The sequence below is a fragment of the Poecile atricapillus genome, chromosome 16, assembly GCF_030490865.1.
Source record: "Poecile atricapillus isolate bPoeAtr1 chromosome 16, bPoeAtr1.hap1, whole genome shotgun sequence".
Classification (NCBI taxonomy): domain Eukaryota; kingdom Metazoa; phylum Chordata; class Aves; order Passeriformes; family Paridae; genus Poecile; species Poecile atricapillus.
The window spans coordinates 4,330,652-4,355,696 of record NC_081264.1 but is presented as its reverse complement, the minus strand read 5'-3'; the positions used below and the strand labels follow the sequence as shown (position 1 = coordinate 4,355,696).

The 25,045-nt window shown below is 51.5% G+C and overlaps 2 protein-coding genes across 5 annotated transcripts in view; one reads left to right on the top strand and one right to left on the bottom strand.

Annotated features, from left to right (window-relative positions):
• UBE3B (ubiquitin protein ligase E3B) overlaps positions 1-11,695 on the bottom strand; it is a 20,512-nt gene extending 8,817 nt beyond the window's left edge. For all 3 annotated transcript variants that reach the window (XM_058851949.1, XM_058851950.1, XM_058851951.1), the window contains exons 1-19: positions 11,642-11,695; positions 11,132-11,214; positions 10,502-10,705; positions 10,025-10,145; positions 9,302-9,361; positions 8,872-8,976; positions 8,697-8,793; positions 7,963-8,048; positions 7,216-7,298; positions 6,577-6,682; positions 5,812-5,932; positions 5,046-5,223; positions 4,591-4,760; positions 3,625-3,792; positions 2,694-2,865; positions 1,993-2,111; positions 1,269-1,383; positions 812-911; positions 276-395 (exon numbers count right to left, since the gene is read on the bottom strand). In XM_058851949.1, coding sequence (XP_058707932.1) covers positions 276-395; positions 812-911; positions 1,269-1,383; positions 1,993-2,111; positions 2,694-2,865; positions 3,625-3,792; positions 4,591-4,760; positions 5,046-5,223; positions 5,812-5,932; positions 6,577-6,682; positions 7,216-7,298; positions 7,963-8,048; positions 8,697-8,793; positions 8,872-8,976; positions 9,302-9,361; positions 10,025-10,145; positions 10,502-10,662 — 2,082 coding nt within the window. In that variant the 5' untranslated portion in view covers positions 10,663-10,705; positions 11,132-11,214; positions 11,642-11,695. The remainder of the gene's footprint in view (positions 1-275; positions 396-811; positions 912-1,268; positions 1,384-1,992; positions 2,112-2,693; positions 2,866-3,624; positions 3,793-4,590; positions 4,761-5,045; positions 5,224-5,811; positions 5,933-6,576; positions 6,683-7,215; positions 7,299-7,962; positions 8,049-8,696; positions 8,794-8,871; positions 8,977-9,301; positions 9,362-10,024; positions 10,146-10,501; positions 10,706-11,131; positions 11,215-11,641) is intronic.
• On the top strand, positions 11,168-25,045 carry KCTD10 (potassium channel tetramerization domain containing 10). 2 transcript variants are annotated; one of them, XM_058851953.1, is made up of 7 exons: positions 11,168-11,325; positions 13,681-13,894; positions 18,677-18,846; positions 19,345-19,431; positions 20,033-20,085; positions 20,870-21,065; positions 21,696-25,045. In XM_058851953.1, exons 2-7 carry the CDS (start codon positions 13,687-13,689, stop codon positions 21,912-21,914), a joined length of 933 nt encoding a protein of 310 aa, XP_058707936.1. In that variant the 5' UTR covers positions 11,168-11,325; positions 13,681-13,686; the 3' UTR covers positions 21,915-25,045. The 2 variants fall into 2 exon arrangements, with proteins under 2 accessions (XP_058707936.1, XP_058707935.1); XM_058851952.1 differs by lacking the exon at positions 11,168-11,325 and adding an exon at positions 11,935-12,067.

The following is a 25,045-nucleotide window of genomic DNA, read 5'->3' as shown; positions in this document are numbered from 1 at the left end:
GACATGTGAAACACCCACCCAGAGATGTAGCAGAGACAGGACACAGGCCCACAACAGAAATCTGCATTTGTCACTGAGTCTTGAGCTCAAAAAACCAGTGTTTTCCAAGTCGGAATCCCAGGTTTGCAGCAGCCTGAGCTGAATAAGGGTCCAGCATTCTCCTGGAACGTCAGTTCTGGGAGTGGGGCCCTCAGCAGCCACAGAGAAAGGAAAACACACACCCCTGCTCTGTTTTAGTCAGGCCAGGTTGCTGCCCTGTGGCTCGTGTCCCTCACCTCGAGCATGCGGGAGCGGCGGATGGTGATGTGGGTGACGTGAGGGGACGCCGAGCTCGTCTCCACCAGCCCCAGCTTCTCCTTCTCCTTTGTCACCATGTTCCGGAAAAGCAGCACCCTCTGCAAAAACAAAACAAATGGAAGTCTCAATCCACAGGGATCCTCATCCTGCAGTGCAGAAGGGATTTGGGAGGCTCCTGACACACAGAGCTGCTGCAGCTATTCCCAGTGGTGCCGCTGTCATCCGCTCACTCCATGCAGCTGCACACACAGATCAGCTCTGTCTCAACACAGAGACCAAGACATTTGAAGGAAATGCACTAGGAAGGGGTTGAGGACACAGATCAGTCCTCTCTCAGTGACAGGAATCAAGACATGTAGAGGAAATCTGTTGGGGAAGGTGAGGATGAAGAAGACTTTTATTCAGCTTCATGTCACAAAATGCCCCAAAAGGACACAAAACGTGTCCCTCCCACCCCAATGGCCACCCAGGCCATTGATTCCCAGCCTCCACCCTCTGGCCCCATCCCACTCACGTTCTTGTGAGGAATGACATGTGGGATGTACTGCAGGAGCAGCTGGGCTCGTTTCTTGTCCTTGTCCAGCTCCTGGAAAAGCACGCTGGGTTTGAGGTCCCTTGACAAAGAAAGGCAGAAATTCAGAGATCCCTGAGAAAAACCCAGGGGAGGGAGGGAACTGGTAGTGATTCCAAAGATGACTGAAGTGCTCAGTGTACACACTTAGAAGGTAAAAAGGCCCAGGGACACCCAAGCTCTTGGGTGCAGAGTCAGTTTTCAAAGCACCCCCTAAACCTCCCACCACAGAGAAAAGCACAATATGAGGGGCGTCCTTAACTGCAAACACAGGCAGCAGTTCCCACCTCGACCCCACAGGCAGAATGTCAACAAGGAATCCCAAATCAGGTTCCCCAGAGGATGTGGAGCAGTGGGACTAGGCTGGAGCTGCCCAGGATCCCTGCCCTGGGCCACTCACTTGCGCAGCCAGTGATCCTCAGGAGCGAAGCGCCGGCGACAATCCCGCTCGTACAGCACCATGAGCCAGCCATGGACAGAATGAAACAGCTCCAGGGTCTCCCCTCGGGCATTCTCTGCACAAAAGGAACAAGGCAGCAAAGTCCAGCTACCCTTGGCAGCAGCAGGAGCCACATCTTGATTATCCTCCCCACACTAAACAGCAGTGGGGCATTTTCCTGACCCACACGGCCTCTGCAGGGAAGGATTTTGTGCCTCTGGGAAGAGAGATGGTCTTTTCTTTAAACAGAGCTAATCAAAGCCATCTCATTTCACATCAGAACTGGACTATCACAGCTAATTACCAGAGAGTTGAGCTGTACCCAAATTATACCAGCAGAGAGATCCACAGCAGATTCTACAGAGACCCAAGCAAGCTGCTCTGCCTGGTCACAGCACTGCCCCGCTCCTGCCCAACACATGGCCCAGCCTTGCTAAACCTCATCTCTGCCAAAAACCAACATGCCCATCATGTCTGTTACACAAACTCTTACTGGAAATGGGGAAGTGCTCTGGATTTGGCACAAAGCATGATTGTGGCATCTGGACATCAAAAGACTGGGACATATTCCCACATTGAAGTGCTTTTTGTGCCAAGGAATAATTAGCAGAAGCTTCAAATTCCAAAATTAATGCTATTTGTGGTTCTAACAGTAACATGAAGTCAAGCTACTAAAAGCACTCACCTACAATTCCATCCCAGATCATCTTAAACACGAAGGAATTCAGGAAAGAGGAGATGGTCACCAGCTCTTCCAGTTTGAATGAAATCTGCTCTTCGTAGACCTCGATGTCATCCAGAATCCTGTCAGAGCAAACAAATGCAAATGCACGAGTGTAAATCTAATTCCCTGTTGAAATTTTCATAAAGGCACATTATCCTTTAGCAGCAGCTCTTATTTCTATGACAACTGACACCCATGAGGATCTAAAGTCATAAACAACCAAACCTTATTTATGGATTTTGATTGATAGCAGATCTTAACAGAAGATGGTATGAAAGGCTGAGATACAAGCAAAGTCAGTGTTTCAAGCTTAAAAGGACCTTTTTCATTCCCAAGAAAATTTTTGCCTCTTTCAAGAGGAGAGAATTGTCTCTAGTGACCAGCAAGGGCAATTTTCCACCCCCTTTCCCATCTTTTGTGTAGCTTCTTTTCCCCCTCCTCTCACCCAGTTTTGTCACCAGCTGGAAGCAGAACATGGCTGAGGGGGAAAAGTCCTTTTGAAGCCCTTTATTTCTCAGGACTCAATCCCAAAAGCTTGTTGTTTTACCCTGCCTACTAATCTTCATGGAAAGACATAAAACCTTAAATGTTTCTCTTGAACCTGAAAGAACACAACAGCTCCATGTCACAAGCCCAGGGATCCCCATCCACGTGCTACCTACGTGATGAGGTGACGGGAGCAGTCACAGAAGAGCATCAACATGGCCAGCAGCCTCTTGGATTCCTCTGTGTCGTTGTTCAAACACTCCAGAAAGAGTTTTAACCCCCCCTGTGGTCCCAGCTCACAGATGAAAGCCCATAATTTGGGCAGCAGATCATCCAGGTAAGTGAGACCTATGAAAATATAAAGTACACCCAGTAAAACTCATTCTGCTGCTTGTGAAAGCTCAGAGAGATGAGATGTGAAGCTGAAAGAGCCTTTTGCAAAGCAGAAAAGGAACATGAGCATCCCATTTGGCTCCCAGGCCTGTCTGCATTAACAGGAGATGGACAATCACCAGGAAAGCACAAATAAAAAAGCACTTTTAATGAGGCATTGTTTGAACATCTTGGACCTTTTCCCCCCTAATTCTTTTGCAACTTTAGAAAATAATGAATTCCTGTGATCCCACATCCACCTTAGGGATGAGAACACAACAGGGCTGCACATATGGTCACCACAAAGCACCCAAAGCTCTGGACTCACTCCCTGCTCTACCCACCAGAACAAAACAGTGCTGATCTCCTCCTCCACCCCTTCCCAAGACAGGCAATTTGTTCCCAAGATATATGAAAGCATTCAGTGTTGCCACCACAGAAAGATTAATATTGCCAGGCTCCCCAAAAACCCTGACTCAGGCTGAAGGCTGAGAGGGAGTAAGCAAGGTTTCATGAGAGGAAAACTTGCTTTAATTTGTGTTCTTGAGAGTTTGTGCTTGATCAAGTAGTGCTGAATGTTATTCAGCCCACGGATGTTTCAGGCTGGAATGGGCCTTCCCCAGCCAGTCAATAACCTGCTGGCAGTGATAAAACTCCCAACAAATCAACAGAAATAAGAAAATCTCCTTTTTCACTCCACTGGAAAGGATTAGAGCAGCAGGGAGGTGCCCTGACCTGTGAGGATCTGCAGGCGGATCTGGGTGAGGGTGGTCAGGGTGGTTTGGTACAGGACACAGATGCTGCAAACCTTCTGCACCTCGGCCGAGTCCACGCGCTTCCCTCCCACCGGCTTCAGGATGTTCCGGACTGAGGCCGACTTCTGGAAAGCTCTCTTGAACAGATCTGGGGGCAGAAACACAGGAGGAGTGCCAGAGAGCAGGGTTAGATGGGATTTTGGGAAGGAATCCTTCCTTGCCATGGTGTGAGGCCCTGGCACAGGTTGCCCAGAGAAGCTGTGGCTGCCCCTGGATCCCTGGAAGTGTCCAAGGCCAGGTTGGACGGGATTTGGAGCACCCTGGGACAGTGGAAGGTGTCTCTGCCCATGTCCCCAAATCCTTTCCAACTCAAACTATTCCTCAGCTTTATACATGCTCTACAGGACGACGTGAAAACAGAATGAGCTCTAAGTGCCCTTCCAACCAAACCACTCGTGATCCATGGTCCTGACTGCAGGAAATAATGACCACAGGATCCAGCGTTATGGGCAACAGCTAGAAAGTATCAGATTTATGGTTATCTTATCCCAAATCCTTTTCTGCAGGACCACCACACCTCACAGGCACAAGATCCAGCTTCACCTTACTTTCCACACAGGAAGCTGAGCTCCCATTTTCCCTTGGAAGTCTTAAGTTTTGCCAAAAGCACTTCAGCTACTTGAGAAAACGATGAAAGGAAACTGCTAAAATAAGCAAACATTTTCCCAGCACCAAAGAAAGAGATTTGCCCCAGGTCACAGAAGCATTCCAAGGAGGAATTACAAATAAGAGGGATCACATCCCCACCTAAGCAGCAGCAGCTGCTGCAAGTAATTATTCAAAGCTTTTGGCATAAGTGGAAAAGTCAAAGCCCTGCGAGTTCGGGAAAGATCCACATAAACACACACACACAGACAAAAAACCCCCAAAACCCTCCAGAACTGACTTTTCATAGGAAGGCTGTTCTGAGGGGAGATTGGCTGTGCTGGCAGCTGAGCTATCTCCTGATTTTCCAGCAGTTTCTTGCTGAGCACATCATTGAAGAGGATTCGGATCATGTGGACTCCCCAGAGGTGCTGCAGCTGCCTGGTCAGCAGGGGCATGGACTCGTTCAGCCTGGAAGACAGAGCAGGGGGACAGGTTAGAAGGCAGCTTGGAATAGAACACCAGGCAGTGATACTGATCCATTTAGCTCATAATCCAAACTGGAACATGCACCCACCCATGGAACAGTCTGTGCAGGAATGCTACAGATTATTGTGCAGCTGGAACCTGAAATATCTAAGAAATTATTCTTGCTGTTCATTTCAAAACATAAAAACACTTTGCAATGTATTAAAAAAATTAAAAAATGAAAGGAGAGGCTTCATCATCTCTCCCTGTGAGGTCCTTCCCACTCACCCATAATCCACAGTCTGCGAGAACCAGCCCAGCACAGGGTGCCAGTGGGTGAGGTTGGATTTCTTCTGGGACACGTACTTCTGGCAGTAGGAGAGCATGTGGATGAGCACCCCCACAAAATGAGCTGTCTCCTCCTCCAGCACCTGGTCATTCAGGGAGCCCAGGAACACCAGATTGCCTGGAGGAAGGAGCAGCACAGCAAGGCTGAAGGAGGAACAGATGCTGTGGGACAGGGGTTACAGGTGAAGTGAATCCTTTCCCAGTCCCAGGAGAGGATTTGTGTCAGTAATGATCTCAGAGGCCACTCTGCAGGAAAGACATTTCCAGCACACATCAACCCCTGAGGTGACATCTTCCCTTTGGCCACCTTCCCACAAACACCTTCTACAAACTACTAAAAACTACAATCCAGGGTTATCCCAACTGGTAATCTTGTTACTTTTGCAGAAATGTGGATTTAAATATGCAGCAGCATTCAGGGAAGGGAGATCCAAGTCACTCCAAGACTTGCTCAGAGTCCAAGTGAAAAGCTGGCAGAGATGATGCATGACATGGATACAAGGACAAATCTCTGGCTCTTCCTTCCTTTGCAAAAGTCTCAAACCTTGTTTGTAACATGCCAAAATACACCTCAGTTATTATTTAGAGGAAGTTATCAAAATAACATTTAAAAATTATGAGTTGGATGCATCTCTACCCCATGGAAAAAGAAGATCTGAATCAAGACTCTCTTTTCAAACCAAATAAAAGTGTTGGAGGTGCTCACCCAGCAAGCAGAGAGTGTGACTGCCCTCCAGGCACACGCAGACATCCCGGCACTGGGATTCCCGGCTCAGGAACAGGATGAACTTCCGGAAGAGATCGTGGGATTCGATCACTGCCAGGCGCTGGAAGACAGCATGGAAGTGCCAGTGAGGCTGGGAAGCAGCACATTCCCACACCTGATCTGCCAGCAGCACTTGGCACTGGCTTTTCTTCCCAAATAAAGCAGCAAGTCGAGGCTGTTGTCCCACAGAACGGTTCACATGGAGCTGGGCTGGGAAATAAACCCCTGGCAGGTGAACAGGTCATGCTGGAGTTGGAGCCAGACCTTTGCAATGATCTGTCTGCAAGAACACAGGATTTGCCCATTTGGCACAAAACCTGCCTGTCTGCACCAAGCAGATTGAACTGGATTAGTGGGCAGCCCACTGGTCACCCCCACAGAGCCTCTGCCACCCAACAGGGTGATTTAGGCTCTGGCTCTGTTTGTGGTTATGGAAAAGGAAGAGCAAGGATGTGAAAAATTCAAGCTGTGGGTCATGTGTGCCTTTATTACTTATTTATGTAGGTATTTTAGGGCAGTTCAGCCCATAATCCCACTGGTGTTAATAACTTCTGCATCAGAAATCCAGAGTATTTGTAAGGCTTTCACAACTTGAGAATTGACACTGGCAAAGAGAGAAATGCCAAATCTCTGTTCCAAGAGCTGATAAAATGGAATAACAAGTGGCCTGGTGTGATAATCAGCCCTCTGAGATCACCCACTTACCTCAGGGGTGAGAGTAGCAAGGTGAGTCATTATAGCAGGCACAGACATGACATGGATCAGGAAGGACCTCAGGAGATTGTCTGAGAACTGTGCAGCAACCACAGGGCTACAGAGAGACAGAGAGACACTTCAGAGCTCAGCCCAACCTGGAAAAGCAACACAGCCTCCAACTGAGCCATCCAGAACTGGATCCTGGGAATTCCCTCAGCAAGAACCACAGACACAGGGAATGGGTTGAGTTGGAAGGGAACTTAAAGCTCAGCCCATCCCACGCCCCTACCATGGGCAGGGACACCTTCCACTATCCCAGGTTGCTCCAAGCCCTTTCCAACCTGGCTTTGAAGCATCCCAGGGAAAAGATCATTCACTCACACTTTTGTTCTCAGAGCAAGCTCACCCTGAACTGAACTGCACCCTCAAGTTTAGGCTCACACTAATTGCTGACTTAAAGCCATATTAATCTGAAGAAGGATGACAGCAAAGTGAGCTATTCGCCTAAAGCAACTTCTTTCCTCAGGATGATATTCTCAATGGCACAAAAACTTTGAAAGAATGAGAAGTCTTTAAAAAAAAAACACCAAAACACTAAAAAAGACAAGTTTGGCTGCAAATTCCCCCAAGCTGCTCCAGCTGACTCACCGCAAGGCAAGGGAGAAGATGGCAGTTAAGGAACCTTTGGACAGGGAAGGTCTGGATCTTGCCAAGCCATTAGTTAGCAAAATCTGGAATGAAAGAAAGAAATCAAAATATAGAAACCTTGTAGCACTTAGAAAAAAAAAAATAAAATACCATTACTCCTGAAAGGCATTACGTTTACCTAATGCAAAGAAAAAAAACCATCAGAACACCCTAAAATCCAGTTCTTACAAGTTATTTGGCAGAACTAGGAGGGCTTCAGGTTAATCATGGCAGAAAGAAACTGCAATGAAATCAGACACTCTGCAGGACTTATTTCCCTAGAACCTGTGCTCACAGGCTTTAAAAATTAACAGGCAGGGCTCAGAGTTTGGTAATGTAATTCTTATTTAGAAGATTCATTACATCAGCTCCTTTCCCCAGCAGAGCAGCAAATTAATCCAACCAATACGATGTGGCAGCTGCAAAGTTTGGCAAAATTATGTAGGACTTGTTCTTGTCTATCTCATGATGAGGTGATTGAGCAGGATTTGGGTTCAGCAGCAGTGACAGAAGGGGAAGGGTAGATTTGGTCTCAGGTGGGGACACTCTGCTTTACTTGAGAAGGAGATTTTTGCTTTGAGAAAAATATAAATGGGCACAAATCACCAGCAGCTCCTCCCTGAGACCCAAAGAGCTCCTCAGGAGAGGGGCACAGGCAGGGCTGGGACTGGTTTGGGTAAAGCTGGGACTGTGGCAGCTCACACTGACCTGCAGCACGGAGTAGAAGCCCTTCTGGTTCAGGTGGCCCATGATGTTGGCACAGATGTGGTTCATGGCAGGTCTCAGGGTCTCACCTTTGGGTTAAAGCACTGATGTCACTCCAGCAGCACCACAGCCCCACTCTGACTCCCCCACACAAAGGTTTGTCACTGCCCAAGCCCTCCTGGCACAAAGTCCTTGTCCTTCTACACAAACCCATCATTCTGGCAGCATTTCACACTGTATGAGCCTCATTTCCTCACATTACTTGTCTGCCTTTCCTACATCTATTTCCTACAAAACCCCACAGCTAAGAGCACATTCCCTTATCCTCTGAACACTTCCTGTGTGGGGGCTTTTGGAATATTATAAAAATACTGTAACAACTGCTGGTGTCCTAAAGGAAACAACCTAATTCCAAGGGGAACAGTCAAATCCCAAGGGAATCCTTGTTTTGTGCTAACACAGGAGCAGAATGAGTCTTTGTGGCCACCAAGGTGCAGAAACAGAATCCCAGAATGGTTTGGGTTGGAAGGAATATTAAGGATCATGCCATTCCAACTCTGCCAAGGGCAGGGACACATTCCACTATCCCAGGCTGCTCCAAACTCTCTCCAACCTGGCCTTGGACACTTCCAGGGATCCAAGGGCAACCACAGCTTCTCTGGAACTTGTGCCAGAGCATTCAGTAGATTTTAACACCAAGTCCCAAATCAGTGGCTTAAAGACCTGGATGCACCAACCTTTTCCCCGGAGGATTTTCCAGGTGGAAGTGTCTGTGAAGGTGACCAGCATTGTGAGGTGCAAGTTCACCAGTTTGGAGTCCTGCAGGATGTCAGGCTAGGATAACAAATAGCAGAGTTAGAGTCTGTGTCACCTGCCAAATGCAGGGAGAGAAAACACAAGAATAGTCCTTACCTTGAGCTGCTTGAGGAATTCACAGCAAAACCACAGGATGTCTTTGATCTGTTTGATCCAGAGGAGTGTCAGGTCCTTGGAGAGTGCCAGTGACACATACCACACCTGAGCAAGGGGGGGATGCACAGAGGGATCAGGGTTTGTGCTGCAGAACCCAGCAGTGGGACCAAGATGCTCCTCTTCCCAAATTCCCTGGTCAAAGCACATCACCCACCCCAGAAACCAAGTGTCCTTTAACCCCTGTGGCTGCACAGAGTAAAAACATGCCAGGAATACTAAAGGACTTGTCCAGACTCTTCCTGTGCAATCCCCACAGTGCTCAAGGGCTTTAGAAAGCTAAAAATTACATATTGCCAAAGTAAATCCCCACACAGGGAGTTAAAAACAACCCTGAACCTCTCCCCACTCCAAACCAAACCCTCCTGCTGACCTTGGGCTCGTTCTCCACATCCATGCTGTTCAGGATGCAACGGCACAGCTTTTCAAACCTCTGGGAAAATCCAAAGGTGGGATTAGTTATAACTAATACAGGGAGGGCTATTCTGGAAAAACACAAGGAACAGCTCAGCAGAGGGAGGAAGATCTCTCTGTCTCAAATCAGCAAATGTTCCCAGCACAATCCCTACAGGAATCCTGATGGCTCCTTCCCTAGGAGCACACACATCACACTGCTGCTGCTGCTGCTGTGTAGAATTCCCTCCTTGGGAGCACAGGGCTTTTTTTGGATGCTTTCTGGGGCAAAGATCATCATTTCAGGGCTTCACTCTGAACCCACAGAGTTCAGGGCAGAAAGGCTGCTGGGATACAAACAGCTTTCCCTGTGCCAGCACAGATCTCTGGGAGCTGTCCCAGTGTACCTGCCTGGGGAACTGGGGTGTGCCAAAATCCCCAGGCACTGCTCAGCTCCTGCAGCTGGCACAGTCACCAGGAAAAACATTCCATCAAAGGATGCCCTGAATACAGAACCACTGCTGAAAAATTCAAGGCTTCTCCTGTTTTAATCCTACAGGCAGATCCCTTCAGGAAGGGACAGAAGACAGAGAGAACATTGCTGAAAATGTCTTCCAAGAATCTCCAAGATCACTGGGTAAGGAATTAAACGTATTTAACCTGTCCCTAAAAGCACAGCAGGATGTGAGGGCAGTGTCCTCACCTCCTTGTCCTCCTTGGGATTGAACACAAACAGCAGCTTCCTGGCAATCCTGAACACAGACAGGGCACTTCTTTTACTTGAGCCACATTCATTTGTCCCAAAGAATTCCTCCACCTCTCTCCTAGCAAAGAGGGAAAAACGAGGAGTTAAAAAGAAATCACAGAGCAAAGAATTCCTTCCCCAGGGGCCCACAAGGAAGGTGGAGAGAGACTTTTTACAAATGTCTGGAATGGCAGGAAAAAGGGGAATGGACTCAAACTGACACAGGACAGGGTTCGATGGGATATTAGGAAGAAATCCTTCCCTGTGAGGGTGGAAGAAGCTGTGGCTCCCTCATCCCTGGAAGTGTCCAAGGCCAGGCTGGAGCAGCCTGGGCTAGTGGAAAGTGTCCCTGCCCATGGCAAGGGTTTGGAACAAGATGAGCTTCAAGGTCCCTTCCAAGCCAACCCACTCCATGATCCCATGAATCCCACACACCTGATCTCCCTCTGCAGGCGGCAGCGACACAGAAACCTCCTGACCAGAGCCTGGAGCTGCACTGCAGCTCTTTCCCTCTCCTTCAGCTCCCGCCGCTCCTCCCGCGCCTGCCGGGCCTTGTCCAGGAACTGGGCCCTGGAGGACTGGCTGGCACTGAACATGGCTGGAACCTCTCAGGGAGCAAAGGATCCTCGCAGCAAACACCTGGAAAACGAGAGGAAAGGGGAAAAAACACCCATAGAAGGGCAGTTCTCAGCTCCCTGCAGGGGAGGGGAAAATCCAACAGCAGAGGGAAAAGTGAGAATAAAAACAGTGGGAATAAAAAAAGCCCAGCGACTGTCACGGGGCTGCACAGGGACACAAAAACACTGGCAGGGAATCCTTCCAGCACAACCCACAGCCTGCTGCAGACTGGGAGATTTTAAGTGGAAAAATAAACAAATCAGTGTTTTTGACACTGCGCTCCACTCCCCGTTCTCCAGCCTCTGTTCTTTCCTTGGCAACAGATAAGAACATCTCCCCAGCCAGGAACAGGAGGCAAAGGGCACAAGGGACACTGATTTATTGCCAGCCACCAGGTAAAACACCCAGGGTCAACCAGAGCTTTATAAATAACAACAAGGAACTCACCTGAGGGGTCACTTCTTCAAGGGAAGCGTGTGATGCTCATTTACACACGCACATGATCCCCGTCCAGAGGCTCCGGGCAGCTCCTGCAGGGACAAGCACACTCCCTGCGGCTGATCTGGGGATTTAGACTTCCCCTCCGCAATTCCGAGTCCTTTAGACCCGATTTAGCTGTCGCTGCACCCGCAAGTTAAACGGTGAGTGGGAGGAGGAGCAGCACCGCGGCTCGGCACAGGGAGCCGGGGGGGTGGCACCGCTCCGGGTGTGACAGCACCGAAGGACAAAGCGACCCGGGGACCGCAGCAGGTGCAACCCCCGAGTAGCACCCGAGAGCCAGCCACAGCCCTGGAGCTGGGCCGCAGCTCCCAGGGCTCGCCCAAGGCACGAGCAAAGCCCCCTCAGCGCCCCTCACAGCCCCCGCATCCCTCCCGCATCCCTCCCCGGGCCCAGGCTCCCACCGCGCCGCTCACCCCGCCGCTGCCGCCAGCCTCCCCGCAGCCCCCAGGCGCTCACCCTCGTGCCGGCGGACACCGGGCCGGGCGGGCCGGGCCGAGCGGCCCCGGAACCCCCCGGTCCCTCCCGGTTCCCCCGCCCAGGCCGCGGCCGCAGCCCCCTCCTCGCAGCCGTGTCCGCGCTCCCCGTCCGGCCACCAACCCGCCCCGCCGCTGCCGTTCCGCCGGCCCGCTCACCGCCTCGGCGCAGGGAGAACAGCCGGCCCTGCGTCCCGCTGATACCGGGAAAGTATGGCCGAGCCGAGCAGGGCTAAACCGTGCTGGGCCAAGCCCGTGAGGCGGCAGCGCGGCAGCGGCCGGGAGGGCCCGGAGGGCCATCGGACGGGTTTGGGGGCGCACCCGGGCGGGGCCGGAAGCGAAGCGAGGGGCGGAAGTTCCCCGCCCGGCGCTCCCGCTCGCTCCGTCCGAGGGGCTCGGTCCGTTCATGGTGAGGGGGAAAGGGCGGCTCGGGGCCCGGGGACGGGCCTGGAGGGAGCCGTGGGCTCCGGCCCTCGCGGGGGAGGAGGGGCGGAGGACTGATGGAGAACGGGGAGCGGATTGAGAGGGGTTGGGGGGCTCGGGGCCTCAGCGGGGCAGGGGAAGCTGAGGGGGCTCCGGCTCTCGGGGGCGCTGAGGGGTTTTGGGTCGGGGCTCAGGGGGGCTTTGAGCCATGGGAGGGAGTAGCGGTCCTGCCCTGCGGAGGGGTTGGGCTGAGAATTCGGGGCTCCGGCCCCCGAGAGCGGTGCAGCTGTTGGGTGACAGTGTCCGGGGCGGGCTGGAGACATGGTCTGGCCCCGAGGCTGGAGAGGGGGGTCCCGGGGCGAGTCTGACCCCCGGGAATCGCGGTGGTCACGGTCTCCGGTCCCCAGCGCTCCCCTTGGCCTGAGGCCGGTGGTTTGGGAGGGCAGGGCTGGGATTTGGGGTGCAGGGTCGTGGTGCGCTGTAGGATCGACCCCCTCTGGATGCTGCCCAAGCTGGGCTGTTCGGTACCGGAGGAAGCTGGAACGTGAGCTGAGGTTGCTGCCTGTGCATCCCAGAGATGATGGGATCATCCCTGCCCCTCCTGCTCCCTCTCCTGTGCCACACAACTCCGGCTCCGTTGGGAGTTTCGTGGCAGCGAAGCAAAAATCTTTCGGTTCAGCTCATCCCGGAGCCGTAGGAGCTGGAGCGGCAGGGATGGAGTGGGTTAATGATCGCACCCTGTCCCATCCTGAGGGAAAACAGAACCACGGAGTATTAAGGATTTAGCGGCTCCGGGGGCATTTGTGGTGCTGAGCCATCGTGTGCCTGCGCCAGTGTGACCTCGTTGACAGGAATGTGGCTGGAGGCTGCTCTGTCCAGCTGGATTTTGGTGCTCTGAGCAGTGTGGGAGGGCAGGGAAGAGCAGGAAAAGCTTGTGCGTGCTCTCCCTGTTTACTCCAAGGGAAAAAGCCTTGAAAACCTGTGGATATTCTGCATTTTAGCATCTGTTGATTTCTGCATTTGGACTCACAGGAATCATCTGCTCCACTTGTGTGTGTTAGGAATTGCCCAATTCCATCCCAGATTATTGATGGAGTAAGAGCTTTACAAGAGTAAAGCTTTACAGAGTTGTGTAAGAAATGAAAGCAGTTTTTGTGGGAAAACCTTTGGCTTTGCAGTGCAAAACCCAGCTCAGCATTCCCAGGGTTTTTCCCCGGGCGGGAAAAAAATGGGGGCTGTGTCCAGGAGTGTCCTTCAGTTCCTGACAGTGAAACATTTAAAACACTTGAGGACTTCACACAAAGAGGCACGGGAGGTGTGAAACACCCAGTGGGAACAGGGGTGTCACACTGCCGGACTGGGAGCTGCCCCCTCGAGCTGGGAGCTGCCCCCTCGAGCTGGGAGCTGCCCCCTCAAGCTGGGAATTGCCCCCTCGAGCTGGGAGCTGCCCCCTCGAGCTGGGAGCTGCCCCCTCGAGCTGGGAGCTGCCCCCTCGAGCTGGGAGCTGCCCCCTCGAGCTGGGAGCTGCCCCCTCGAGCTGGGAATTGCCCCCTCGAGCTGGGAATTGCCCCCTCGAGCTGGGAACCCCTCTCCTTGCAGGAAGAGATGTCGGGAGAGAGCGTGGTGAGCTCAGCAGTGCCGGCGGCCGCGACGCGCACGACGTCCTTCAAGGGGAGCAGCCCCAGCTCCAAGTACGTGAAGCTGAACGTGGGAGGGGCCCTGTACTACACCACCATGCAGACCCTGACCAAGCAGGACACCATGCTCAAGGCCATGTTCAGCGGGCGCATGGAAGTGCTCACGGACAGCGAAGGTAAGGATCGGGATGATCCCGGCACCCTCCACGTCCTTCCTGGACAAGGGAAAGTCACAGGGGGCGTGGAAAGGTTAGAGGAGCTTCTGTTTGTAGGGTTGGAGGGATGGAGGATCTCTGCTGCAAGGGAGAGTTGGGATGGTTCAGCATGGATAAAAGGCAAGTTTGGAGTGAGCTAACTGGGGCCTTCCAGTGCCTGAAGGAGCAACAAGAATGACAGAGAGAGAATATTTATAAGGCTCTGGAGTGGTATATAAGAGGGTAGGTTTGGATTAGATATTGGGAAGAAACCTTCTCCTGAGGGGGTGCTGAAGCCCTGGCACAGGGTGCCCAGAGAAGCTGGGGCTGCCCCTGGATCCCTGGAAGTGTCCAAGGCCAGGCTGGATGGGGCCTGGAGCAGCCTGGGATAGTGGAAGGTGTTCCTGCCCACAGCAGGGTTGGACTAAATAATCTTCAAGGTTCCTCCCAACCCAAACCATGCTGTTATTCCATGATTATACAGCTGGGAAAAATGTGAAACAAAAGATAAGGATGACCTTAGTTGTTTCCTGAGCAGCAAAAGGGCACTGAGAGTGCCAAAGCTCCTGTCAGGCCCAGGTGGCACCTGGAGCATCTTTTCCTTTCAGAATACTGACACTGAAGCTCTGAAGCCCACGGAAAAGGGTGGAATTAAAAAGTAATTAGGAATCCTTGAGTTGGGACTTGTGTGTCCTCTTGGAAGTTCAGAATGCCATTCCCTCTTCTTGTCTCCTTGCTGATAAATAAAATATAAAGCACGCTCTGAACGTAGTTATTAATGAGTTAAAAAAAGATTTTTAAAAATAAAAATACTTTCTTGTGGGACTATTGACAGCTGATTTCCCTAAAACAAAACCAGTTGCAGAATTTTCAGAAAATTTGGAATTTTATCTCCCTGTTCCCATGTTGTGGTTGTGCCAGAGTTTAATTGGAAGCTCAGCTTTATTTTCACTCTGATGTTTTACCCATAACGATATTTAAGGACCTTTGTATTTCACAACAGCCTCTGCAAAGCTGAGCCTGGAGGTTCAAGCACCTCTCTTGGGATTAGTTAATTATTATTTGAAAATTTTGTTTGAATTTGCTGAAAACAGAGAAAATACAGTACAAGATGAGGTGGGATGGACTGAGTATTGAGTGCTTTAAAATAGTCTGTTTAGAGGTTTATTATAAGCTTTCCTGAGATAAAAGGAAGTGGATTTGAAGGAAAAAATGTAAAAATACACCCTGATTAGCTGAATATTCCTGTTTTAGCCAGAAGTCTTATATTTAAGCTGGGGAAAACAAAGCTGTGTTGTTCCAGGTGTAATCCCAGGCCAGGATTTGTGGCTCTGGATCAAAGGGTCTCTGGAATACTTATCCTGGGTACAGACCATGGAGGTTGCATAAAAAAAGTCAGTCTGTGGGTCAGATTAGGAAAAAACCTGTCAAATGGGAATCAATACTGGCTCAAATTTGGGAAGACCTCTGTCAAGTGGGAACCAACATCTTGACTGGGAATGCTGGAGGAGTGGAAATGTTGTGAAACCTCTCCCTTTCCTAAACTTGAGGTGGATCTTCCTGTCCCTCCCTGAAGCTGCTTCACTGAATTTGATAATTCCAGACTTCCTATGGTTGGAAACGGGTTGGAAATTCCAAATTCATTTTGGAAACTCACCCTGGCATGATCCCAGTGTCCTGGGCAGATACAGGAGGGCTGGGACATCCCATTCCCAGGGCTCACAGTCCCTGGAAGTGCAGGTGCTGTTTGCACCCTAAATCTTAGGATAACTGGAGTTTCTCCAACTAAAATATCATGTTTGGGACGTAAAATCCCAGGTTTGTTTTGCTGTGACTCCCACAGTGTCTGTGTGGGATTGTTCCATGGAACCAGTTTGTGTTTTAAGAGGAATTTGATACTTCCTGTATGTTGTAACACAGACACTCCCACTGCAGCAGTTCTTGCTTTATCTCCCCTTGCCTGGAAACTGGGACAATAGCACTGGGGCTGCTAAAGGAAACACTTTTTATCTGGAATTCTTCAAAATCCTCCTAATTGGTCACACCCAAAACCTGGCACCAAACAAAATGTTTCTTAGGAAAAGAAGCCAGGCTTGGGGAGCAACTGGAAGGAGTTGGGTTTAACCAGTCTGGAATGTGGCACACGGGGTCCTGCTCTGTGTCTGGGATTGAGATCCCAGCTCCTCCTCCCAGCTGAACAATTCCAACCTGCTGCTCCTCAGGCTGGAGGAGAAAAGTCTGGACTTCTCTGCCTGTGGGTGGCAGATGATTGTTTTCAGCTTAGAAATTATTGATGAACTGTAGCAAATCAGCATATTTGGAACATTTTTTTGGGATAGTAATGAGCAGGGAGAAGGATATGAGTTTTCCAGGTGCATCCACTTGTTTCCAATTCTCTTTTTTTCCCTGACTCCCTGCTGCTGTTGATGGGGAAGCTGTTCCTGGTCCAGCTGCTGATAAGAGAGTGGAGCCTCAGGCAGTGTCCAGTGTCAGGCTCCTGTTTCACCTGCCAGGGCTTGGTTGGAAAATGTCTGGTTGTAGGTGGAGTGTTTGAATCTTGTCCCTGAGAATTCCTGTAAGACAAAGATGAATTTCCTAAAGCTGTGATGTGTCCATGGACAAAGGCAATGAGGGGAGGGGGGCTCTCCCTCTGTGCCCAGGTGAGATCCCACCTGCAGAGCTGCCTCCAGCCCTGGGGCCCAGCACAGGGAGGATGTGGAGCTGCTGGAGAGTCCAGAGGAGACACCAGGATGAGCATAGGGATGCTCTGCTGGGAATAAAGGCTGGGAGAGCTGGGATTGTTCAGCCTGGAGAAGGGAAGGCTCTGGGGTGACCTGAGTGTGGCTTTCAGGGCCTGAAGGAGCTGACCAAAAGATGGGAAAGGACTATTTGCAAGGAGTGACAGGACAAGTGGGGATGGCTTCAATTTTCCAGAGGGGACGAATAGATGGGATATGGGATGGAATTCCCAGAGATGCTTTGGCTGCCCCATCCCTGGAAGTGTCCAGGGCCAGGTTGGATGGGGCTTGGAGCAACCTGGGACAGTGGAAGGTGTCTCTGCCCATGGCAGGGGATTGGAACTGGATAAAGTTTAAGTTCCCTTCCAACCCAAACCATTCCATGATTCTATGTTCCATACTGCTCATGGAATCTGTGTCCCTTCCTAAGTGGATCACAGGATGTTTTTGGAGCACTGCAATTAAAAAATAACTCCAAAAGGCCTCAGCCCACTTGTTGGCTCTGCTGTGGCCGAGTGGCAGCAGGGTCGCTTCCCTGTGACTCATCTCCTTTGGGCTGTTTGGGGGAAACAGAAGGGTTTTTAAAGCTCTTTTAGTGGTCACTCAGATTTTGCAACACTACTGGAAGTGTTTTCTCATCCCCACATGAAAATGAGCAATTCTGCTTCAGTTTCACCATCTGTAAACATGAAGTTGCAGCAGATTTTTGCAGCCTGCGAGGAATCACAGAGGAGTTTGGGGATGGTAATTCTGCTTTCAGCTGGTCCTTCACCTTTCTGTGTGCTCTAGTGAGCTTGGGAAGCAGCTGCATTTGTGGAATGTGGATGTCCTGGTTTACTACCATGGCTTGTGCTTCCTCTATGTCACAGAATGGTTTGGGTCAGAAAGGACTTTAAAGCTCACTTTGTTCCACCCCTGCTGTGAGCAGAGACACCTTCCACTAAATCTCCCACTAAAATGAGATTTATTGCTTTCCATACTCTGCACTGCTAAATGGTTTTTTTCTGCTCTAGCTGGATTAGCCATTAGCCTGGATCAGTCCTTTGTTCCATGATTTCTGTCTCCAGTTTGTTGTTCCAGCCTGTAAAATCACACTTGGACCACACTTTGTGTTGTCTGTGGACAGCAGGAATGAGGGAGCTGGGAAGCCTGGAGTGAGCTGCTGCAGAGTGTCTCTTTTTCCCTCAGAAAGGGCTGTGTTCCCTTTCCAGATTGAACCAAATGTTCAGACTTTTCCTTGTAATTCCTTTCATGCAGAACACACAGGGGCTGCTTTAACCTACTTTCCTTATTTGTCCAAAATATGACTCCTTCCCCACAAGCGTTTCCTCGCTGCATTCCTGAGCCTCAGCCTGTGAGAGTGGCCATCTGTTCACTCAGGGAAGCTCCAGCCTCGGCACTGCCTGACTTTTCCAGGGTCCAGCCTGATTCCAGCAGCAAGAGGTGAAATGTGGATCCTGCACCCCCAGCTTTGGTGTTTCTCTGGTTTCACCCTGGAGAAGAGAATGTTCCAGGGAGACCTTGGAGCACTTTGCAGTGCCTAGAGGGACTCCAGGAGAGCTGGAAGAGGGACTTTGGACAAGGGCATGGAGGGACAAGACAAGGGGGAATGGCTTCCCACTGCCAGAGGGCAGGGTTAGATGGGATATCGGGGAGAAATCCTTCCCTGTGAGGGTGTTAGGCCCTGGCACAGGGTGCCCACAGAAACTGTGGCTGCCCCTGGATCCCTGGAAGTGTCCAAGGCCAGGTTGGATGGGGCTTGGAGCAACCTTGGCTAGTGGCAGATGTCCCTGCCTATGGCAGGGGTGGGATTGTATGATCTTGAATTTCCCTTCCAACCCAGACCATTCCATGATTTTCTTCCCACCATGGTCTTAAGCTCCAGCTGAGCCGCGCTCTCTGCTCACATTCCCCGTTCCGTTCTCACACTCCCAGTTCCATCATGTTCTTCACCACTTTGCTCTTTTAAGGCCTTTTGTCACATTCATCTCAGCTTGTCCTCACTGTGGCCTTCCTGTGTCCCCAGGCTGGATCCTGATTGACCGCTGTGGGAAGCACTTTGGGACAATCCTGAACTACCTGCGGGACGGAGCCGTGCCGCTCCCCGAGAGCCGCCGGGAGATCGAGGAGCTGCTGGCTGAGGCCAAGTACTACCTGGTGCAGGGGCTGGTGGATGAATGCCAGGCAGCCCTGCAGGTGGGCACAGGGCTCAGGGGCCACCAGGGGCAGCTGGGGGTGGGCAGCAATATCTGGGCAGAGCAGGATTTTCTCCCTGGTCTTAATGAGGTGATTTTGGAGGCTGGGATGGAAATTGGAATAGTTTGTGTTGCCATCTGCTGGAATCTGGTCATATCTAGGAAAACCAGCTTCTTCCCAGAGTTGCTGGGAGTCCTGTTGTGTTCTTTGTTATGCTCTGAGGTTCCCATCTTGGGGTTGAGGCCACTGTCACTGATCTCCTGAGAGGAGCCCCATTCCAGATCCTGCTGTTTAACTGGGCATAGGACAGTCAGTGGTGGAGAGCAGGAATGGACACCTCAGGTCCTCCCAGAAGAGTGATGCCTGGCCAGGCACAGCCCAGAAACCAGCACAAGGACAGACTGGACACTGACCCCTCAGCAGAGATCATTCCCAGGAAATGTGGGTGTGCCCTGGGAGCTGTTGTCACTCAGCTGCTCTTTGGTTCTCACTCTACAGAACAAGGACGCGTACGAGCCCTTCTGCAAGGTCCCGGTCATCACCTCCTCCAAGGAGGAGCAGAAGCTGATTGCAACCTCCAACAAGGTGAGAGGGACTGGGATGTGCCATGGGGAAAGCTGAGGGTGTCCAGCCTGGACAGGAGAAAGCTTTGGGGAGACATCAGAGCTCCTTCCTTCCAGTGCCTAAAGGGGCTCCAAGAGAGGGAGAGAAGAGCTGGACAAGGGAAAGAGTGACAGGATAAGGGGTGATGCCTTTAAGCTAAAGGAGGGCAGGGTTAGATGGAATATTAGGAAAGAATTCTTCCCTGTGAGGGTGGTGAGGCCCTTGCTCAGGTTGCCCAGAGAAGCTGTGGCTGCCCCTGGATCCCTGGAAGTGTCCCAGGCCAGGTTGGACAGGGCTTGGAGCAGCCTGGGATAGTGGAATAAGGCCCTGCCCATGGCAGGGGTTACTGATAAGACAGTGGGAAGATAAGAATAGATGAGGATCCAGTCCCAGAAGAGACTCCTGAGAGGGACTGCAGCCCCATTGCCAACCTGTGCATCACAGGTTTACAGCAACAGCAGTAACACCACCAAAATCCCGTTGGGAATTTGTGCTTCCAGCTTCTCAGTGGGGCCTTGGGCTGAGCTGAGGTTCCAGCTCTGGCTCTGCTCCCTGGAACTCATCTGTGCTTTGTTTCTTACAGCCAGCTGTGAAGCTTCTCTATAACAGAAGCAACAACAAATATTCCTACACCAGGTAAGTTACTTCATCTGGAATTGTTGGAAGTTTTTCATAGACTAAAATCCACTATAAAAGTTTCCTTCTCTTTCCCCAGACCTGATGACAGATTGGTGTTGGCAGGCACTCCGTTTTTTCCCAATTAATTTCAAACTGGAGTCAGAAGGGAGTCTGCTGCCATCCATGGAAGGCTGAGCCTGTGCTATTTCTGTGCCAGAGGAGTTCCTCTAATCCTTAGGTGCAGCTGGCAGAGGCTCCTGGCCAAGTGCTGTCTGCATTCCCATGGACTGCAGTGTGGTAGTTAAACACAGGGAGCTCTGAGTGGTGAAAAAGTCAAATTGGAGGCCTTGTCCTCTTTCCTTTATTCCCTTTTAAGTTTCATGACATAACGGTGCCCATCCAGGGTGCTGAGCTCAGGAATGGTTTGGTTTTGCTGATAGGATCTTGCACCTGGGTGAAATGGCCTTGGACAGTTGTTCATGGGGCTGTTGCTGTTGTATTGCTGCCGCTTCAGGTTTTCCTGCCTGTAGTAGTGAAATGATGAGAATTAATTTCTTGGGTTTGCCCCATCCCTGGAAGTGTCCAAGGCCAGGTTTGATGGGGCTTGGAGCAACCTGGGCTGGTGGAAGGTGCCCCTGCCAATGGCAAAGGGTGTCACTGGATGGGCTTTAAGGTCCCTCCAACCCAAACCATGCTGGGACACTGTGACACAGGAATCTGGGGTCTCAGGGCTGTCAATTCTCACTGCTCCCACTCTTTCCACGTGCTCTGTTAACTCCTGCTGCTGCCTCCATTCCCACAGCAACTCCGATGACAACATGCTGAAGAACATTGAGCTCTTTGACAAGCTGTCCCTGAGGTTCAACGGGAGGGTGCTGTTCATCAAGGATGTCATTGGGGATGAGATCTGCTGCTGGTCCTTCTACGGGCAGGGCCGCAAGATCGCCGAGGTCTGCTGCACCTCCATCGTTTATGCCACCGAGAAAAAGCAGACCAAGGTACAGCAAAACTGGGAATGCTCCAGCCTGGCACCCTGACAGCTGAACAGGCTGGCACTTTGTCATTGTTCAGCACCTCTGGAGGATAAACAATGCATGGAGAGTGGGACAGCATCTGGAGCTCATCCTGGGGGTACAGCAGGAGCTGCCTGCTCAGGGCAGGGAGCACTGGGATATTCCATAAAGCTCTGTGGTATTCCATAATGCATTGTGATACTCCATAATGTTCAATCCAGCTCTATCTTCAGACAAACTTGGGCATTTAGCCACTTTTGGGTTTGGGAAGTTACAAGTAGATGATCTAGGGTTGGAGCTAAATGATCTTTAAGGTCCCTCCCAACCCAAACTATTCCGTGGTTCTGACCCCCATGTAAGGAGGGATCCAGCAATGGATCACACACCTTCCCTGTAATCTTCCCTTTCCCAGGAGAGATCTGCCTGGTTTTGGTAAAAACCCAACTGGTTGTTGGTCTCAAAAGCTGGAAGCAAGAAATGGAATAGAAAGGATTGTGCCTGAAAGGATTTCCGTGGCTGGGATGCAATTAAGGAATTCCAGCACTGGGTATCAGGAACCGAAACCGAGGTTTCCTGGTGCCTGCAGTGAGTGACCTTCTCTTCCCTGCCTGCCAGGTGGAGTTCCCAGAAGCCCGAATTTATGAGGAGACCCTGAACATTCTGCTGTACGAATCCCAGGATGGGAGGGGGCCGGACAATGCCCTCCTGGAAGCCACAGGAGGGGCTGCAGGGCGTTCCCACCACCTGGAGGAGGACGAGGAGCGGGAGCGCATCGAGCGCGTGCGGAGGATCCACATCAAGCGCCCGGACGACAGGGCCCACCTGCACCAGTGAGCCTGGGGACCCCTGCAGCTCTGGGGAAGGGGCTGCCCTGCAGCAGGACCAGGCAGTGCAAGTCCTGTCCAGCACAGTCTGTAAATTGTGATTTTGTAACAAACTCTAGGTTATTTGGGGTATTTAAATGCGGTAGTTGTAGGGCGAGGATCAATGAGGTTACTGGGCAGCCTGGAAGGGCCTGTTGAGCAGCTGGAGAAATGCCCGGAATTTTTAGCACTCTTGTCGTTTACTGTTTTGTGCTGGAGAGGAGGAGGTCTGGCTTCCTGTGGCTTTGGTAATGATCCTGCACTTTAAAACCAAAACAACAAAGGAAAGGTTACCCAGCCACCCTCCTTCCCTCCAGGCACTCCCTGACCCTCCTGGGCTGGGGGGAGGGGCAGGGACCTGGACCCAGAGGTGCTGCACAGCTCCCTGGCTACTGGGAGAGAGCTTGGGAGTGCCTTGGGTGACTCCCCAATGAACAAATGGCACAGACTGATGAGATTCCTGGAGTGCTGGGGGCAGACAGGCCCCTCAGAGCAGTGGGAGGGAGCAGGGGCTGCTCCCTCGGGTTCCCCACAGCTCCCAGGATCTGCTCCTCCAAGGGTTCACTGGAGCTTCTGCAGCACTGAGCTGGGGACACCCACCCCTGTTTTATCCCTACGGTTCAAGGTTAAAATTCCTCCCAAAGGAGGAGAATCAGGAGCAAATTGTCCATGGTTTCTTTCCCTAGGAGTGGTGTTGGTACTGGTCAGTGCTTAGAGCTTCTGCCTGAGCCTGGGTCTCAGCTGGGGGCTTGGTTTCCAGCAGCTCCCAGGTACCAGGAGTCACAGCAGGTTCAATCCTCCCATGCTGGGGGGTGTTGGTGGGAGGCAGCAGCCCTGGTTCTGGTTCTGATTCTGATCCAGGAGCGTTGCCTTGCTCTGAGCAGGGGGAAACAGAAGCAGGCCAGAAGTGACCCAGAGGCAGATATTCCCTGTTTGACTTTATCCTGAGGTTATTCCAAGTCTTCCCAGCCATGGCAGCTGTGTGTGGAAGGGCAGAGCGTGGAGAAGGCCACTGCACTGTGGTTTTCTACAAGTGCTTTTCTCTTGTCAATGAATATTTTATCTACCTCCTTGTCTCCTGTTGCCTGTTGTGGAGTCAAGTGATAGCGGTGGTGGGAGGTGGGATGTCATTCCATAGGGCTGGCAGCAGAGCCACAGCTGTGACAGTTCAGGTCACCAGTCCTGGGAGGGAGAGAAACCTGAGGTAGGAAGTGTTAAACTTGCACTGCAGCAGCACCCGTGGGTGACACCGGAGCACTTTGCCCTGGGCTAGAGTTTCTTTTGACCCTTTCTCTGGAATATTTAGCACTGGCTTTAACAGCCACACTCCTCTGGAGCAGCAGCTCTGTGTTCCTGCTCCAGGGATCCCTGCTCCTGGCTCAGGGCTGCTAAGGACATGGGAACAGTGTCAAAACCAAAGGTGCTGCAGCAGCACCAGCCACGTTCTTCTGTTCTGCAGAGCTCATTGGTAGAGGCTGAAACACACCAGGAAGTGGCTGTACAGTTTTGGATCATCAAGTAAAGCTCAAAGATTTCCAGTTTAATCTGAGGTCATCTTTCTAGTAACCAAAGACTTCTCCAGCTTGCAGGCAGCTGCTGGCTGTGGCAGGTGGGGGTGTTATACTTCTCTCCTCTTTCTCCTGCAGCTGCTGAGAGCTCCACAGTCTCCCTGGGACTCAGCAGCTTCAGCTCTGTTCTGACACCTCAGGGCTCCCAGTTTGTGTTGTACTTAAATCTGTTTGCAGCCTCCTCTGGGGCTGGAGCAGAGGGGGAAGGAGCCAGTGTCTCTCCCCTCAGGGCTGGGATAAGCTGAGGGTGAGGCAGGGAGGTCAGTGAGGCAGGGAAGTCCTGGATTGCTGTTTCTCCAGCACTGTGTACTTTGACACTTACTGGTGATTACTGGGCTGTTACTGGGCATTTCAGCATCTGCAACAGCCCTGCTGCCCTTGGCCATGTCTCAGCAGAGGGAGAACAGGGACCAGCACCAGTCCTGCAGCAAACCCCGCTCACTCCAGCTGGGAGCTGCTCTCCAGCAGGCTCGGGGCAGCTCATCCCCTGGCTGTGCTGACCTGCAGAGCCCAGACCAAATCCAGTCCTGTGGAGCAGAGCAGCTTCAGCCCCAGGAGGTGACACCAGTCCTAAGCCCCTGACAGGTCACAGCTATGTGATTAACTTCTCTGTAAATAGATCCTTAACTGGCTTCAGGCTTTTCCCTTTCAGGTTATGCAAACTAAGTTCTTAAAAAACAGGGGAGGGCTGTTTTTAATCTTTGTACAGTGCTTTGTAGAGCTGTTGGTTTAGCGAAGTCACTCCAGGAGAGTTGAAGTTTCAATTTCAGTTTTGTTACTGCATTTTTGGGCAGACTCTGCCTTAAGTCACTCCTGAGCTCATCCTCAGGGTGCAGCCAAGCTGTGCTGTCCTGGGGACTGTCCTTTACCTGCTGCCCCTGTCCTTGCTCTGGGCACACCCTGCTCATGCCCTTGCACAAATGCTCTCAGTCCTGAGCCTCGTTACTCTAAGTGGTTTTACTCTGAGCTCTCAGGTGCAGCTGGGGCTCAGGGCAGGTGTCCTGGGCACAAGCAGCTCTTCAGATTATCCTTCCCTGCCTCCCAGTGCCAGGGAGAGCAGAGCTGGCTGCTTCCATTCTCCAGCACCAGCAGTGACAGCACAGCCCAGGGGAGCTGAGCAAAGTCCCCCTGGGGATGGGATTTTGTCCCCTCCCAGCTCCTGACACGGATGGGGCTGCACGAGGAGGGGACAGGGACCAGCCCTGCTGCCTCCTTCCCACCTCTCTCCCTGTAGCACCAAAGCAGCTGCTCCTGCACTTCCCCGAGGCAGGTTTGGATGCCCTGAGCCACAGCACTTGGGCAAGGCTCCAAGCTCCCATCCTACCTTAGAGCAAAGCGTAGGTAGAACCTTTCAGTCTTAATGGAATTATTTCATGGACAACAGCAAATTCCTGTTCTGTACAATCATTCCCACCTGTCCAGACTTCTGCACAGAACAAGCTTCAGCTGGATTTCAGTGTATGGTTGATGTTTGCAATATGTACTGTTGTTTTTTTTAATATAACACAATAAATTAGAAGATATTTCATATTTA

Coding starts and splice junctions, on each gene's coding strand:
- KCTD10 (XM_058851952.1), top strand. Junction 13,895..18,676: donor AGTGCTCACGGACAGCGAAG/GTAAGGATCGGG, acceptor CTGTGTCCCCAG/GCTGGATCCTGATTGACCGC. Junction 20,086..20,869: donor AACAAATATTCCTACACCAG/GTAAGTTACTTC, acceptor CCATTCCCACAG/CAACTCCGATGACAACATGC.